Source organism: Protopterus annectens, chromosome 13.part0, assembly GCF_019279795.1.
Source record: "Protopterus annectens isolate FY-2018-M chromosome 13.part0, PAN1.0, whole genome shotgun sequence".
NCBI lineage: Eukaryota > Metazoa > Chordata > Ceratodontiformes > Protopteridae > Protopterus > Protopterus annectens.
In genome coordinates, this window is record NC_056747.1 from 471992006 (window position 1) to 472009985 (window position 17980).

Consider the following 17980-nt stretch of genomic DNA (forward strand, 5'->3'; position numbering starts at 1 on the left):
TATATATATATATATATATATATATATATGTGTGTGTGTGTGTGTGTGTATATATATATATATATATATATGTGTGTGTGTGTGTATATATATATATATATATATATATATGCGTGTGTGTGTGTATTGCAACAGTTTCAGTTTGTAAGCATCTCAGTCAACGTCTGCAAGTCTCATCTCCAATGTGTCAGAGTTTAGAGATCATAGGTGCTCATTTGAACATAGTCATACAGCCTCTCTTCCACCACATTGAGTAAGGACCATCAAGTGCCAGGTGAAGCTTATTATCACGTACCCTTCTTTCCCGCTTAGACTGATCCTACAGGCCTTAAGGTCAATGGTAGCTGCCAAAACCTTATTTTTTATGATCCGTTTCTATATGTGCATTCTTAAAACGACCCTAGCTGTTCATTGATCAGTTTTTCTCCATCCCTTGTCCTTTCCAGTCAAACTCACTTGAGTATGCAGAGACTAACTACGTTTGTGGTTTGTCAGCCAAAGTTTACCCAAGGCCTCTCTTGTACTGCTGCCCCCAGTAGACACAGTTAACACTGATACTCTCCCAAATGGGTTGGGGGCATTTCTTGAGGTGGATTGTCCAAGGTACATGATCCCCAGAAGAGTCCAATTTCCTCGTCAGTGTCCTAGAGATGGGCAGTCCTAGCTTTTCAAGCCTTCCAGGATGCCCTTCGTCTTGCGATAATTCCAATACAGACAGACATGTTAGTGGTTTGGTACATCCACAAACATGATACCCCATCTTAGCCTTTTTATCAAGATTTGATGAGTGTGTGGCAGTGGGAGATCTTCTCCAGCCACTTTCTTATGGTGACACGTACTGAGGAAGTCCTTCGTGCTAGCAGACAAACTAGGCATGTTCATTCTGATGCCTCAGGAGTGGTGTCAGTGGCAAAGAGGATTTTCCATCGATGCGGTCAACTGTTCTGCGACCTTTTTGCATCTCCCCAGGGCAAGTGCAACAGGTTCTTTGCCCTGATCCCCCATCTGGAGGAGTTGATGAAAGATGCTCTAGTACATGCTTTGCATTCCTCTGTGATCCCCCCCCCCCCCCCAATACCTGTAGTTCCCAAATTCTTACAGAAAGCACTTCAGTTGAAGAGCACAGATATCCTCAATGCCCCGTTTTGGCCCTTTCAAGTGTGTTTCCCCTTCCTTTGATTTCATCTTGGGTATCTACCACGGATACTGGACCCCATTCCAGACCCTCCTGTCTTATCTCACGGGGTTGGATCTTCTGGACCTTCCGCTGATAAACTGCCCAGGCTTTCCTCCCCCGTCCGACAGATACGTACATCTTCCCACAAGGCTACTACTAGGAAAATTTACAGAAGTAATTGGCAAAGATCTGTTTGGACTACTGCAGTCCTTAGAGTTATCATCTACTTTTTCAAGAATGAGATTTCTGTACCAGTGAAGTGCAATTGGCAGCCATTTCTGATTTTCTTTCAGGCAAAAATCTTCATTGACTTCATTAAAACTATAAAAAAATAAGAAATACACTCATTGAGATAGATGAATCGCTAGAAATAAAAATAAAAATGTGCAACAGCAAGGTGTTTCTCTAAGATACTTTCTTGCTTAGGCCCCCAGTGACGGAACCCACCCCTCTCTGGGGGTTTATTGGTCATGCTTCAAAAATTAACTCCCAACCATTTGAGCTTTTCGAGCCATCAGCTAAGTCTGACATGAAATTTTTATCTTTTAAAACTCTCTCTAGTGGCCATTACAGTTGTGAAATGATTTTTTGAACTGTAGGGTCTCATCCAAATCTCCTTATTTTTTCATAAAGACAGGTTTACCTTGCCAGCCAATCCATTCTTTTTGCCTAAGGTGGTCTCTGAAACACTTATTTTCATTAATTTGTCAGTTTTCTTTCCCAGCTTTGCTAGCAAATGAAAATAAATGCCCTCTTCTTTTGGATGTACGTAGGCAACTACATTTTTTTACCTGCGTAGAACAAGAGTCTGATGGTGTCAATCTTCATGCAATCCTTGATTGTGGGCTCTGTTACGAGCATTGGAACTGACTCGACCATTTACTTCAGCTCTTACCTTCCAAACTCTCAACCTAAGCTCTACCCATAATGGTCCTTTCTAAATTACCTCAGCTCTCGTTTGCCCCTTTGTGTGTGAGATGCATGCAACTGCTCTCGAGCTTTGGTTTTGATTAGAGTAAGTTTTTTTCTGGTTATCTATCTTCTCATTACTTAATCTTCTACCCACTCCTCTCGCTTTTATCTCGTTAGTGTTTTTTCTACCTCTTTTTGTTACCATAGGTAGTTTTCTCCTGCGTACCATTGTTGGTAATCTTTATTACCTGTTAGGCGTTTCATGAATACCATAGTTGGTATTTTCCTTAATACTTTCCTTAAAAAGAAAAAATATATATTTTTCTTGGTGTGTGTATGGTTGCTTGTCTGTTATTCTAATGGGTGAACTATGTGACATTCCTAAGACTTCGAAGGGCACTTCTGGATTTAAAAGATGCCAGAAGTGTGGTAGGAAAATGCCCAATTCTGATGGGCTTGTTTTGTGTGTGTACTGTCTGGGAGCATTACATTTACAAGAGAACTGCTCTTTTTGCCATAGTTTCTCCACCAGAACTCTCACTGAGCCAAGAACCAAACTTATCTTGAAAGATTTACTGAAAGGGGATTTTGAAGAGGCCATTTCTGAGTCCAGGACTGAAGCCACTGCCGTCATCCTCTTATAAGCTTGAAAAGAGAATGTCCTTGGATCAGAGTCCCTCCTTGGAACTGCCAAAAAAAAGTATTGAAAGAGCCTTCCGTGTCTTAAGTTTCCTTGGCACCAAATGGCACAGAGGACCTGCTAAATCCTCTGATTTGGCTCCAGCTGTCTCAGCACCAGAGCATTCATATTTGCCTGCCTTAACAAGGTGCAGATATTCCCACTTTGATAGACCCAATCAAGGACCTTCCAAGCACCTCATCAAACCGAGACACCCTAGGTCTCCAACTTCCTCTGTTCGAGCCACTGAGTCTCTCAGAATCTGATGATACGAGACTGCTGGATCAACTCCTGACAGCTAAGAGATTCTTAGGTTCCCCGCCAAGTCAGCATCGAGACCAGTTCCATTATGACATCACCTCATCTTCCTCCTCCAGCTCCTGTTGAGTCATTGGAGCCCATTACACCGACCTACCTGGCTCCGACTGTCTTTGTTCCAGCAAGAACTTTCTTCTCCGGAACTGAGGATTGCCTTAAGCTCTTCTGGTTTTTCGGAACCGGAGACCTCCCTAGATCGAGACTTCATGGCTGGTTCCGAGGGCATGGATCAACTTCATTAATTTCAATAATTTCGGGGGGTTGCATCCTTAGTGTGGGGTGGGACTACGGTTCTGAAGGAGTCTAGTTCTGTTCCGGGCTCCCATCCCTCTTCAAGGGGGCTGGCATTCCATCTGGCATTTCAAATCATGGATAAAGCCTTGTCCATTGTGGACTCCCCGTCTTTGCCTTCCCTGTTGGGCCAAAGTTCTACTTCCCTCGACCAGCGCTTCCATCAGATGTTCTTCGTGTTTCACTTTTGTAGTCATCACTTTTGAGTTATCTGCTTGCTGGTAGCCCTCAGTTGGCCTAATTATCTAAGTCTTGTGTCCTGCGTCGGTTGCTGTCTCATCTTCCATGACATCAAGTAGTCAGGGGTATAAAGCATGCTGTTTGAGTTTCAACTAATTAAGTACCCCATTGGGGATCCTTTTTCTTGCTCTAAACCGATGTCAGTAAAAGTTAACATTTGTATTTCTTGTGGGAAGCAAATATCTCAAAGATTTTCAGTTGTACTGCATTCCTTGCTTAGGCCCAGACCACGACGTACCTCGCCATCAGTTTTATGCCTTATTAAAACTTCGTACTGTTAGTCGTCTGTTCATTTACGCATCCAAATATTTTGGTAGTCTGTTTAATTATCCAGAAATGGCTTCGGTAAGCCACCCAACTACCAATATTCCAAAAAAAAAGCAGAGATAAAGGCAGACCACATAGGTACATAGCTGCCAACGATGCTTCTCCTAAGCTAGTCGCCAGTTTGCCAGTACTAAGTGAAGCGCTCTCTAAGCTCCTGATACCTGCTACTTCTAATTCGCAGGCCTCTACTGAGACCCATTCGGAGTCTGGTATGCCACTAGATGCTTTGACTGTGGAACCTTCGGATGTTTTTACCTTGGATGGGTCCGGAGCCATTGTGCAGGCACCGGCTTCTGAGGGTGTATTCAGGCCCTACTGACTTGCATATTAAACCAACGCCATCTTCTTCTAGGCCTAAAACTCGATCCATGCCTAGAAAACAGACACCCAGACTGCATGGTCAGGCCCCTATGCCTAAAAAACAAATAAGAATGGCTGAATACCTTATTACTCTAATCAGGGGAAGCCACCCTTCCCCTTCTAAGAGACCTAGGACTGAGTTTCCTTCCGATTCTTCTGATCGGGATTCTGAAATTTCTTTCTTCTCTGACAAGTATTTGCCTTTATCTACCTATGAGGATTCTGATGCAGAGGACTCCATTCCCTCCACTCCTGCACCTACAGGCTCCGTTCCTGCCAGGAAAGCTAAATACACTGGCAGACGGCCTAAGGAGAAATTTCATGGACCCACACAAGTGGAAACTGGAACCAAAGATATTCAACATGTTGAGAAACAAATGGGGGGAGCCCAGAGATAGACCCGTTTGTTTCCCCCCGGAACTACCAATTGGCCAAATTCTGCACAAGGACTCCCACAAACAAGCTTGAAAAGTGTATGCCCTGTCCTTCACCTGGAAAAACCTATCAGTTTATGCCTTCCCCCCTCTGCCTCTCCTCTCCAAAGTACTACTAAAGATCAAGCAGGACAAACCAAGAACAATACTGATTGCACCAGACTGGCCACGCCAACACTGGTACCCCCTCTTGCATAGTGTCACTGCTGGCACCATGGCACCTGCCTCAGACCCCCCTGCCATCCCAGCTGGAGGGGCCAGATTCTGCACCCACAGCTTCAATCCCTGAACCTGGCAGCCTGGCTAATTACCTGATCTCTTCGTTACCATCCCTCAGTAAGCAAGTGATGGATGTCATTCTGGAGGCAAGGAGGTCTAGTACTAGAAAATCCTATGCTGAAAAATGGAAAAGATTCTGTTCCCGGAGCCAAACTCGGGGGATAGGCACAGCAGTGCCCAATTTACCTCAGATTCTTCAATACTTACCTGAGATGCTACACAAGGGCCTTTCCTTTTCCTCCAAAATTCATGCCTCAGCCATTTCAGCTCATTACAATACAAAGCCACCACTATTCTCTCATCCACTGCTAAAGCAGTTACTCAGAGGGGCCAAAACCTTAAGACCAACCAGGAGAGTCCCTATTCCAGCCTGGGACTTTAACTTTGTATTGGAAAAGCTCACTCTACCTCCTTTTGAGCCAGCTGCAAATGCAGAGTTGAGATTCCTTTCTTGAAAACCAGCTTTCCTTCTAGCCATCACTTCAGCAAGAAGGGTGTCTAAATTACAGGCCCTCATGGCAGTGGAGCCTTTAACCATCTTTCATGCGGACAGGGTGTCCCTCAGGACCAATCCCTCCATACCGAAGGTGGTATCCAGTGCGGCCCTTAATCAGTCTATTTGCCACCCTTCTTTTCTAATCCACAGAACTAAGAGGAATGAATACTGCCCTTTTCACTTGCACAGACAACTTAGATTTTACTTGGACAGGACTGCTGGTTGCATTTGCTATAGGGGCAGAAGGGAAGGCTATTTCAAAGCAAACCATTTCTAAGTGGATAGGCCACTGCATTCATTTTTGCTATAAGCACCGTGGAAAACCTACCCCACAAGGGGATAAGACCACATTCAACCAGTGCTGCATCTACCTCTACAGCCTTTCTCAGAGATGTCCCTACCAGGGACATCCTAGAAGCTGCTACCTGGAGTTCTGTACTTACCTTCACTAAGCATTACCATTTGCCAATTTTTTTTCTAAATCCAGAGCTGGTGCTGCCACTGCAGTCTTGCAGGGCCTAATAGTTGGTACTAATGCTATCTAATTACCTCCTCCCATCCTTAGCTTTGGGAATCTACCCAAATGTGATGACTGCAACAGTGAAACATGAAGAACATAGTACAGTTGTGTACACTTACCATAAATGTAGATGTTCGAGTGTATTCACTGTTGCAGTCCTGGTTACCCTCCCTCCAGCCCCCCTGACTTCTCTTGATTTCTTTCCTATCCTTTTTGTATGGCATATCTTATACCACTGGTATTTTTTTTGCTGGGGGTATTACCATGTAATTGCTTCCTATTTTGGGGGCACCTGACGTCTGGGGCAAGAATTACTGATGTAATGGCATCGGCTGCATGCTTTATACCCCTGTGTACCTGACGTCATGGAAGAAGCGACAGCATCCGACACAGAAATCCCAAAACTCTGGTATTCAGGCTGGCTGAGGGCTACCTGCAGGCAGATATGGCTGAGGGCTACCTGCAGGCAGATAACCCAAATGTGATGACTGCAACAGTGAATACACTCTAACATCTACATTTATGGTAAGTGTACACAACTGTATTTTTCAGTGATCATTCCCAGTTTGCAGTTATCAGCAAACTGTCAGCCACAGTCCTTTGGTTTTACTCTGTATTTCAGATGAGTAGATTCTGAACAGCAGGGGTCCCAAAACAGATTCCCGTGGAACACCACAGGTTACAGATCTTGCTGGGGGAGGTAGAGTCTCCTAGTTTGACTGTGCGAGTTCTGTCTGTGAGCCAGTTTGCAACCCAGCTGACAGTAGGATGAGTTGATACTCAGCTGGGTGAGTTTTATCAATGATCCGAGAGTGGGGGATTGTGTTAAAGCCTTGGCTAAGTCTAGGTAGGCCGCATGCACAAACTTGTCTTCATCTAGTGCTTCGGTGACTGTCATAAAGTCCCCAAAGTTTAACAGGCATGATCTCACTTTGACAAAGCCAAACTGGGTGCGGTTGAGCATTTAGAGATTTCCTGTATCTTTATTGGTAAGGTCCATGATGATTCAATCCATGCCCTTACAGGTAAGGCTGGTCAGGCTAATAGGTCTATAGTTCCTGGATTCCATAGTTGCACCCCCTTGTGCAAAGGGATGGTGGTAGCAGTTTTCCATTCTGCTGGGACAAAGCCAGTGCTTAGGCTGTAATTGCAAAGCTTGCTCAATGGTGATGCTAATCCTGTTTTAACCCATGTAGAACACAGCCCTGGATTTTGTCTGGTCCCATAGAGGCAGTGTTTTTTGGCCTTGAAGAAGGCGTTTAAGACCTGCTTGTCAGAGATACTAGGTGGGGGACAGGTGTTAGGGATGCTTTGGGGTATATGTGGCAGGGTCACGGTAGTGAAGTTGTCACTAAACCTGTCAGCCAGAAGGTTTGCTATATTCACAGGTTTTGTATAATGTAGTACCATTAACTACGAGTTCAGCACAAATCTGGGTCTTAAATTTGGGGTTACCGGTGTAACTAAAGAATGTTTTGTGATTATCCTTGGTTAAGGAAGCTAATTTGGATTCTAGTTAGATTGAGGACTTCACTAGGAGTCTTATTTTCTTGTTTAAGTTTAGGAGGGAGTGTTTCCAGTTTTGAGACCATTCCTTCCTACTCTTAGACATCAATTTCTTTCTTCTGTTGTATAGCCTATTGATGGCTGTTGTCCACCAGGCAAGTTTGTTTTTCCTTGATCTTGCTTTGGTTCTATCAACTACGACAAAATCAATACAATTGTACAAGTGCTCATATAAAGCATTGGTGTATAACTCATCATAGGTGTTCATAGGTTCATAGGTTGGTACTAGGCTATCAGCCCTAGGGCCTATAAAAGCCTAGCCATAACAATTCCCTGGCTATTTCTTCCCACATTATTTACTTTCCTGGACCCCTGTCTAGCAGGGCGACTGACGTGATCCTTGGGGTGAATTTCCTTTCTCCCATCCAATCGTCAAGGTTCCTCTTGAAGAGGTCCAAAGAGGCACTTTGCTTGACATGTATGTGCAATCTATTCCAGAGTCTGGGGAGTCTGTGGGTCAGGAACCTATCCCTCCAGCATGTTTTGTTTATTGTGATGACAGGGTTTAGATCCCTGGAGCGTGTAGCTCTGAGGGATTGGGATTTCTTTAAGTGTAGCATGTCCAACAGCTCTGGGTTTGACATGGCCTTGTATGTTAAGCAGAGATCGCCTCTGAGTAGACGGTATGCGACAGAGTATAGCTGGAGTTTTTTAAGGCGGTCAGCGTAGGGCATCTGCTTTAGGCCTGTCATTCTTTTAGTGAGGTATTTCTGAGGCCTTTCCAGTTGTTGCAGATGTCTTGAGAGGTACATACCAAATTGGGGTGTTGTATTCTATAATGGGTTTAATGAGGGATGAGTACAGTGGGACAATGACCTCCTTTTTTCTGGATGAAAAGCCCTTTGTGATGAGGTGTGCCACATAGAAGGATTTCCTTACTGTTGTGGCGATGTGGTTATCGAAGGTGAGACCACTGTCTACCTGTGTCCCTAAGTCTCTTATCACACTTTCTGTGTTTAGTGTACTTCCACCTATATGGTAATTCATGGATACATATTTTTTCCCAAAGGGGATCACAATACTTTTCTTGGCATTGAGCTTGAGCCCATGGCTCTGGCACCAATCATCTGTTTTTGTAAGGCCCTTTTGTAGAGTATCCACATCATTTGGGGATTCAATAATGGCTCCCAGTTTGCAGTCATCTGCAAACTTTGTTAGCCAGAGTCCCTTAGTGTTGACCTGTACTTCAGAGAAGTAGATGCCAAGCAAGAGCGGCCCCAGGACTGAACCCTGAGGTACTCCACTTGTCACTTGTCTGGAGCTGGATTTGGAGTCGGCTACTTTTACAGTGTGGGTTCTATCAGTAAGCCATTTAGCAACCCATTGGGTGACATAGGGATTAATGCCCAACTTAGTAAGTTTATCTATGATTCCAGAGTGGGGGATGGTGTCAAAGGCCTTGGCAAGGTCTAGATAGGCTGCGTGGACCACCTTACCCTTGTCCATGGCTCTGGAGACTGATTCAAAGAAGTCAATCAGGTTCAGGAGACAAGATCGGCCTTTCACAAACCCAAACTGGGTGGGTTCCAGTGTTTGAAGGTTGCCAATGTCTTTGTTTAGAAGTTCCATGATAATACGCTCCATGGCCTTGCAGATAAGGCTTGTCAGACTGATGGGACGGTAGTTTCCAGGATCCAAGTTGATCCCCCCTTGTGGATTGGGATAACTGTAGCTCTGCGCCACTCAGTGGGCACGAAACCTGAGGTGAGGCTATGATTAAACATGACACTTAGGTGAGGTGCCAGTTCATATTGTAGTTCATGTAGTACACAGCCCGGGATGTCATCTGGTCCCATGGATGCTGTATTCTTGGCTTTAGAGAGTGCGTTTTGTACCTGTGTGGCCATTATTACTGGGATTTGGCAATCTTCCGGTATTAAGATGGGCCATTTAGGGGGTGAGAGGGGGGTGAAGTTGGCACTGAATCGATCTGCCAGGATATTGGCAATATCCTTTGGATCAGTATATTTAATGCCATTCTGTTTTAGCTCAGAGCAGATCTGAGCATTGCCATTTAGATTCTTGACATAGTTATAGAATGCTTTGTGGTTGTCTTTGGAATCTTTGGCAATTTTATTTTCGTAACTAGCTTTCAAGGATTTTATGAGGCATCTCAGTTTCTTACTGTGGCTAGTAAGGGAGTTTTTTGCATCCTGGGATTTTCCTCTTTTCTGCAAAAGTTTCTTCCTTTTGTTGTAAAGTTTGTTTATGGCAGGGGACCACCAGATTGGCTTCCTTTTTTTGGATGAGAGCATTTTGGTTCTATTTGGGATGGCACGATTCATGCATGAGTGGATGTGCTCGTACAGTGCCTTAGTGTAGGATTCAGCAGTTGGAACTTTCAGTTCCTGTCTGCATGGGTGTCATGAAGTTTGTCACTTCTGACTTCAGTAGCATGAAGTTGGCTTTGGAGAAGTTTTTTATGGTGGTTTCTTTACTGGGGGGGGTGGGGTTGGGATGTGGATGTTAAGGGTGATTAGCTTATGGTCAGACCTGACCAACGAGGGGGTGACCATAGGTGTATGGAGCATTGATTTCCCATGTTGGTAATGACCAGGTCTAGGGTATTGGAGCCCCTGGTGGGACTATGGATTAGTTGATCCAGGGCGTTGGAATTTATGAATTCCAAGAACCGTTGCGCAAAGGTGTTGGGACATGAGTAGTTTTCCCAGTTAATGGCAGGGTAGTTAAAATCACCCAGTATTAGGGTGTTTGGTTCTATCATTGGGGAGAGGGGCTATGAAAATATTTATGCTGTCACGTAAGAGGTTGTAATTGAACTTGGAAAAGTTTTTAGTCTGTCTGTTGCTGGGTGGGGGGTCTTCTGTTAGTTCTAGTGAGACTGATTTGTGGTTGGATCTCAACACACGCTGGGAGTCCCCCTTGTTGGTGAGCATCAGATCCAGGATGTTTTAGCTCCTTGTGGGTGTGTCAAACAGCTAGTCCAGGGCATTTGAGTTAACTAAGGCTAGAAACCTTTGGACAAGTGAAGCTAGAGCATGTATAAATCCATATGTCACAAGATGTGTTGCCAACTGGCTCACTGACGGAACCCACACTGTGCAAGTAGCAAACTCCAAATCCGACTTCAGGCAAGTGGAGTACCACAGGGTTCACTCCTGGGTCCTCCTGTTAGCCTGTACTTCAGAGAAGTAGATACCAAATACAGAAGGTCTCTGGCTAATGAAGTTCACAGATGACTGCAAACTAGGAGCCATAATCGAAACTCCTAATGAGGTGGACATACTACCATAGGGCCTCACTGAGACAGATGCCTGGTGTCAAAGCCATGGCCCCAAGCTCAATGCCAAAAAGTGCAGTCATCCCTTTTGGTAAAAACTCTCTACCCATGAACTACCACATAGACGGTAGTCTACTTAACACCGAAAGTGTGATAAGAGACCTTGGGACACAGGAGGGGACAGTAGTAGATAATTACATTGCCAAAGTAGTCAGGAAATACTTCTACGTGGCACACCTCATCACAAAAGTTTTCTCATCCAGGAAAAAAGAGGTCATTGTTCCCCTCTACTCTTCACTCATTAGTCCTATTATAGAATACAGCACCTCTTTTGTTATGTGCCTCACAAAACATCTACAACAACTGGAAAGGCCGCAGAAATACCTCAGAGGATTACCGGCCTCAAACAGATGCCCTACACAGACAGTCTCAAAAAACTCCAGCTTTACTCAAGTCACATATCACCTACTCAGAGGTGATCTCTGCCTAACATACAAGGCTATGTCAAACCCAGAGCTGTTGGACATGCTCCACTTAAAGAAATCCCAATCCCTCCGAGCTACATGCTCTAGGGACCTAAACCTTGTCACCACAATAAACAGAACATGCTGGAGGGATAGATTCCTGTCCCAGAGACTTTCCATACTCTGGAACAAACTACCTGTCTATATCAAACAAAGCTCCTCATTAGCACTCTTCAAGAAAAATTTTGATGATTGGATGGGGGATGGGCAATTCACCCCGGGATCACTTCTGTGGCTCTACTCGACGGGCACAGGAAAATAATTTTCTTGGTTGGCAAAATCCAGGGTACCTTTTTGGCTAGGCTTATGTAGGCTCTAGGGCCCGATAACCCTAGTACCTACCTATGTATAATTTACCCAGTCAGTGGATGGGCAATTACTCACCCAAACCAGGATGTTTGGTTGTATCTTAACTGACTCAAGTAGATCCAAGTAGGCTGATTGGATGTCCTGATTCATGGAGGGGGTCCTCTAGCTGGCAGTGACCTGAAGAGGGGTTTAACCTACACTCAGTTCGCCTGAAGTAATTCAAGGGAATCATGCAGTTTAACCAATCTAGAGGTGCATTTATCTTTAATGAATAACCAGGTCTCAGTGATTGCACAAATGTCAGCGTTTTCCAAGGTGAGGACTGCTTTCAGTGAGTGCAGTTTCTGTTTAGACACCTAGCATTTAGCAGCATAACCTTGAGGCTGTTTTTAAAGTATTTTTTACTTCGGGAAGTTTTTTCTTCTGACATTGCCTAAAAAGGCACTATGGGTGACAATAGGCTTGGCCAGTAGCCAAAATCCCAGGGGTGACAGATGAAGACCATCCCTGGCAAAGTATCGAGGTCTGTTGATCATGCCATCCTGGGTTGTCAGATAGTGGATCCCCTTTGAATGACACTGGAGACTAAGCCAATTGTTGGTCAGTCATTTTTGTTTGTATTGAGGGATCATCCTAGAAGAAGGATAACTGCTGCTTAAGGCTAGGAACATATCTGCTTGAGACACATAATCAGAGAGGTCAGTCATGTTTCTCTTATAGTCCAGTGAGGTGCGTCTCAAGTCATTCACACCAACATGGACAATGACTGTCATAATGGTGCCTGTTTAGAGACTTGAGTGGGTGTGGGATGTGACGTAGCCTGGCTTTTGCTAACAGTCTGGTTCAGGATGTTAAAAAGTTTGAGAGCAATAAAGGATCAATGGTATCCCAGATATTGCTAAGAATTTAAATACTGGGTTAAGAGGGAGCTGAGATAAGAATACCTATTGTCAGTATAAGTGGCTGTAATACTACTGCTTGTTAAGATGAGTGTGTGGTCTGGCTCGCTTTTGAGTTGCTTGATGTAGCAGTAACTGTGTTAAAGGATGAAGTGTTGTGTACATTAATGATTTCCTACCAACTGCTTTACTTCTGTAGCATTGCTCATCATGTATTTATGATCACTTGCCTCTTACTGAGCTGTAAGACCAGAGTAACAGTACTTGATTACCTAGCCAAAACATCTCTTCTTGTGTTGACTGGATTATTTTATTATAACTATCTCCTAACAACTTCACTCTACCTTCCAAACAACCAACCTTACCCCCTACTTTTCATTTACAACCTGTCCCAACATCATATATTCTAACCCTTCTACAAAAACTAAAACCCTGCTCCCCCTCAGCAGACCAACTACCTGCTGAATTCTTACAACAATCAGCCAAAGCTATTGCCTATCCAATTTCTATCCTAATCAATAGGACTATTTCTGAAAGTTTTATTCCCAGTTTATGGAAAATATCCCATATAATCCCTCTTCACAAAGGAGGACAATCCACAGACCTCTCCAACTACCGCCCCATTGCCCTTCTCTCACCTCTGGCAAAGATCATGGAAAAATGCATCCACAAACAATTACTTGATCATCTAATGCATAACCTACTAGCCAATTGTCAACATGGTTTTAGACCCTCACATAGCACTACAACTGCCCTTCTTTCCTTCACAGACTGTATTAACAATAACCGCAACCTTAACAAACTCTCTTCTGCCATTTTCATTGACCTCTCTAAAGCATTTGACATGGTAAATCACCAAATTCTCATCACAATACTAAAATCCCTGTCACTAGATACATCCTGTATTAAGTGGTTCCAGTCCTATCTGGATAAAAGACAACAGGCCATACTATGGCACAAGTCTCTATCTACTCATCTCCCTGTCAACCTCGGAGTCCCCCAGGGTTCTATCCTTGGACCTCTACTTTTTTTCCATATTCATCAACGATCTTCACCTTGCCATCCCCCAAGCTACATGCATACAATATGCAGATGACTCTACACTCATTTGCTCAGCCCCCTCCTCTTCTGAACTACTCTATCTGACCCAAGTATTCAATACAGTTGAGCAATGGTTCACACATAGATGCCTTCTCCTAAACCCCAAAAAGACTAAACTCCTCCTCTTCTCTCCTACCAAGAAATCCCCTCCACTGGATTTCTCAATAAACTCTCAGTAATACCATTATATCTCCAGACCCATCCACAAAACTATTAGGAGTCACCATTGACAATAATCTGAACTTTGACATCCATATTAACAGTACTATAAAAACAGTCAATAAAAAGCTAGGCTCTCTCTACAGGATAAAATCCTTTCTCCTACCTTCAGCTCGAACCACAATAGCACACACTCATCTAATCTCTTCTCTACTCTATGCGTCACCCATTTTTACTAACCTTTCAAAAAATAATCTCAACAAATTGGAAATGTCCTACAATAATATAGCTTGATTTGCAACTGGTAATCCTTTTAAAACCCATCACTGCCTTAATTTAAAACAGCTAGGTGGGCTTGAACTTCAAAATCTAATTAAATTCCATCAGCTAACTATAGCCCAAAACACTCTTTACAAACCTTCTAAAACACCTATTCTCTCGACACTAATCACCCCCTATAAAAACCTAGCATCCTTAAGGTCTTCTCAGAAATTTCTAGTACATACCACTAAAACATACAACAAAGCTGGCGACTCCCTTTTCTCTAATATAGTTGGGAAAGCCTGGAACCTCCTTCCAAACGAACTCTCCATACTTTCCTCATTATTCTCTTTCAAAAACAAATTGAAAGTATACCTGAAAACACACTGGTTATGTCAATGCACTAAACCTGACTAGTCAGTGTGTCTCTATAATACTCTACTGTCTAACCCATCTACTCATTAAGCAATTCTATTTTCCTTTTTAAACTATGTTGCATATGTCTCTTGACTACTCTGATTGTATTTACATCCCTTTATTATTCTTGTATCATGCACTGTACATTTTACTGTGATAACCTGTTTATGTATACTGTTAACACTTCATATTTGCTCATGTATCCTTATACTTTATTGTATTAAATTTTTTTTTTTTTTTTTTTTTTTGTCCTAACTTGGAGCTTAACTCCTCGGGCCTCTACTGAAAATGGACATGTATCCAGTTAGACTACCCCGGTTAACAAATGTAAAATAAATAAAATAAATAATTATGTTCTTTCTGCCCTGTGTTTAATCTTTACAGGCAAATTACTCTGGCAGTCCATGTCGCAGACCTCTAAATATGACCCGAGTATGCCTTTGTCAGATTTGGTGGTGTGCCCTGAAAAAAATGTGGAACAACATAATTTGAATATCTAAAGCATACTGCTTGCTTTGGAGGTGGTGACTTTAGCCCTTTTTTGCTGTACTTGAATCCTTTCCTGTTTCCTGTTAGCATTTGTTCGTCTGCCTGGCCATCAGTTGTCACTTTCTATAGCATTCTCTGTTACACTGTTTACAAGCCCCAATTTTGCACAGCTGCCAAATCCTGCATTTGGTTTGATATCTAATTTAGACTTGCTTAATGCGCCTTGCAGTTTTCTCATGAACTGTATCTGGTAAGGTATCTTGGTGATTTTCTGACAAACCATGCTTCAAACTGAAAGTAGTTTAAACTGGGATTAATTGACTTGATTTAGCTGATGCATTGTAAAACTAGCGTCTGAAGGTAGTTATAGTAAATGTTGATGATCACCTTTATTTTCTCTGGCATTAAACCTCATTTTCGCTACCAGCTTCTTGGTAGTTTTTCTCTGGCATCACATGGCATGCTGATACATAGTTCTTATTGAGCAGAGTGCAGAAGGGGGCAGGTTTAATGTTAAGTAGCACTAAATTTGCTACATGCTTGTGTTTTAAATTTGCAGTTTATGCTGTTTTTACTTTTGATAGTGCTACAGCGTGACTTATGAGATATCCTTTGAGTAGACCTGAATAAGAATTGTTAGGCGTTTCGTTTTGGATTCAGATATTTATTTAAACATTCTGTTTTTGGGTTCATTTTCATTTGGAGAGTATTCCTACTTTCATTTTTAAAATATTCAGTTTGCTGTATTTTTTGTCCATGTCTTTGTAATTTTCTCCACATGTATGTTTTTTTTGTGCATTTAGCTTATTCTAAAGTGCTTGGTCAAATAAACTACTTTGATAAACTTAATTTGATCATTTCCTGTATGAGTAATATTTGCGGTAAATAATACAGGGTCACACATTTTTGCAGAGCTGTTTCACATGTTTTTTGATGTTTGTCTCCCTTGTCAAATGCTAGATCATCCTGTCTTAATAGTTTAATACAAATGTACTTATTGCGACAATTTTCAAACTAAGAATTAATGATGGTGTCGTCTTTTGTAAGACTGTTATTGAGGCACTGGCATGACGTCAACATTTAGTCCCCACCATGGGGGCCTGGAAATGCCCGGTTAAAACTGACTTCACTTGCAAATTCCCATTTGTTTTCTCCTGCAAGGATCTGTTAGATGTCTCAAAAAAATACTTAGTAACAGGAGTTCTAAGTTTTGAGATGTGTACTTATTTTAGGTTTTAAAATTTACATTTGTTTTTCACATTTTATTTTAGATTCGTCTGTTGGTGCAGCACCTTCTACTACTACGGACGTCCCAGCGAATGCATCTGTCAGCTTTACAGGAGCAGCATCAGTGACCCAAACGGAAACCTCTGTGCCTGTGCAGTCAAATTCATTATTGAACTCTACCTTTTCCTTAACATCTTCACCACCAGTTCAGACAAACAGCACATTATGCAATTCTTTCCCTGCAAATCAAATGCAGGTACCCATCAGAAGCACTTTTACGCCATCCTGTGATTCTAAGGGGCAGACTGTGAGCTCAGCTGCAAATATATCTTCCTCTTTGGGTTTCTCATCCAGTACCACAACTTTACCAGTGTTTAAACCTATTTTTGGTACTGCCTCAGCTGGTCAGAATAGCACTACATTAGTAACGACACCAGCAATTGCTTCCCCATCTACCACAAGTACTGCATTTAACCCTGTTCTTTCAAGCTCTTTGTCTTCAGCAGGGTCTAGTACAGCTTTTACTTTCGGACAGTCTTCACAGTTGGCAGCAGCAAATACATTTAACCCATCGGTCACTACTACTACTGGCTGTGTTTTTTCTGGACTTGGTCATGCAGAAACAAATGGTCTTAATGCAGCTACAAATCCCAAAGCCAGTGTTGGACTTAATACCTCAAGTTCTGGTTCAAGTGAAAGTGGTTCTTGTAAGCAGTCAGTCTTCCAGCTTAGTGTTGCAACAACAAGTGCTGCCACAAGCACAGCATCTGGGTTGGCCACAAATGCAGGTTTTCAGTTTGGCAAACCTGCAGCCCAAGCCATAGCTTCCCAATCAACGTCTGTCTTCGGCCAGTTAGGCTCATCTAGTCAGCCAGCAAATGCATCAAGTTCAAATATTTTTGGTGGCTATAACAGCACAAGCGCTGCATCTTCTGCTGCTACTTCAAGCCAGACAACTTTCACATTTGGAGTTCCTTTTGGTGGCAGCACAAGTCTGCCTCAGTCAGGAGTAGCTGGCCAACCAGGTTTCCTTAGCAACACAAGTAGCCAGCATAGTTTAGGTAAAACTGCTACAAGTCAGTTTAACTTTGGAAGTGCTATTGCTCCTTTCACTTTTGCAGGGAACTCTGCACAGCCCACTTCACAAACAGCATTTGGAACAACTACACAGGCCACATTTCCTAGTACCACATCTCCGCTTTCTTTTGGGGTAGGCACTAGCCAGACAACATTTGGGAATACCTCCTCTGTGTTCTCGTTTGGTACATCAACTTCCTCTACTGCGGCATCCACATTTGGTTCCAACACTCAGACTTCAAGCACCAAGGCTGCCAGTGGTTCAATTTTCAGTGCTACTAATACAGGTTTTAACTTTGGTGGAGCCACTCAAAGTACAGGAACAAATGCTTTTGGAATGGAGTCCAGTAATCCAGTTGCTCCATCTGGAGGCTTTGCTTTTGGGTCTGGGCAAACAAGTGCCCCAAGCCTGGCAGGAGCTTTTGGTGGAGGCTCTGGATCCCAGTTTAGCAGCTCTACTAATCAAGCAAGCCAGAATCTTAGTAATTTCACGTTTGGCTCCACGAATACAGCTGAGAACAAGTCCACGTTTGGAGGTAAGCTTAAATGTTGCTCTTATGTGCACTATTTAAAAAAAATCAACTCACAGGTGACTACCTTAGGGGTCCGCAGGGCAGTTTGTTTTAGTAGCCATGGTGGTAGGTTTGATTTACTTGTAATGTGCTAGTTTTATAATA

At 43.0% G+C, this 17980-nt stretch overlaps 1 protein-coding gene across 1 annotated transcript in view; it reads left to right on the forward strand.

Moving 5' to 3' along the window:
- The window catches only part of POM121 (POM121 transmembrane nucleoporin), a 1129064-nt gene that overhangs the window by 904588 nt on the left and 206496 nt on the right, over positions 1 to 17980 (forward strand). Inside the window, exon 11 of the mRNA XM_044054111.1 lies at positions 16271 to 17839. Within this exon, the coding sequence (XP_043910046.1) occupies positions 16271 to 17839 (1569 nt within the window). The remainder of the gene's footprint in view (positions 1 to 16270; positions 17840 to 17980) is intronic.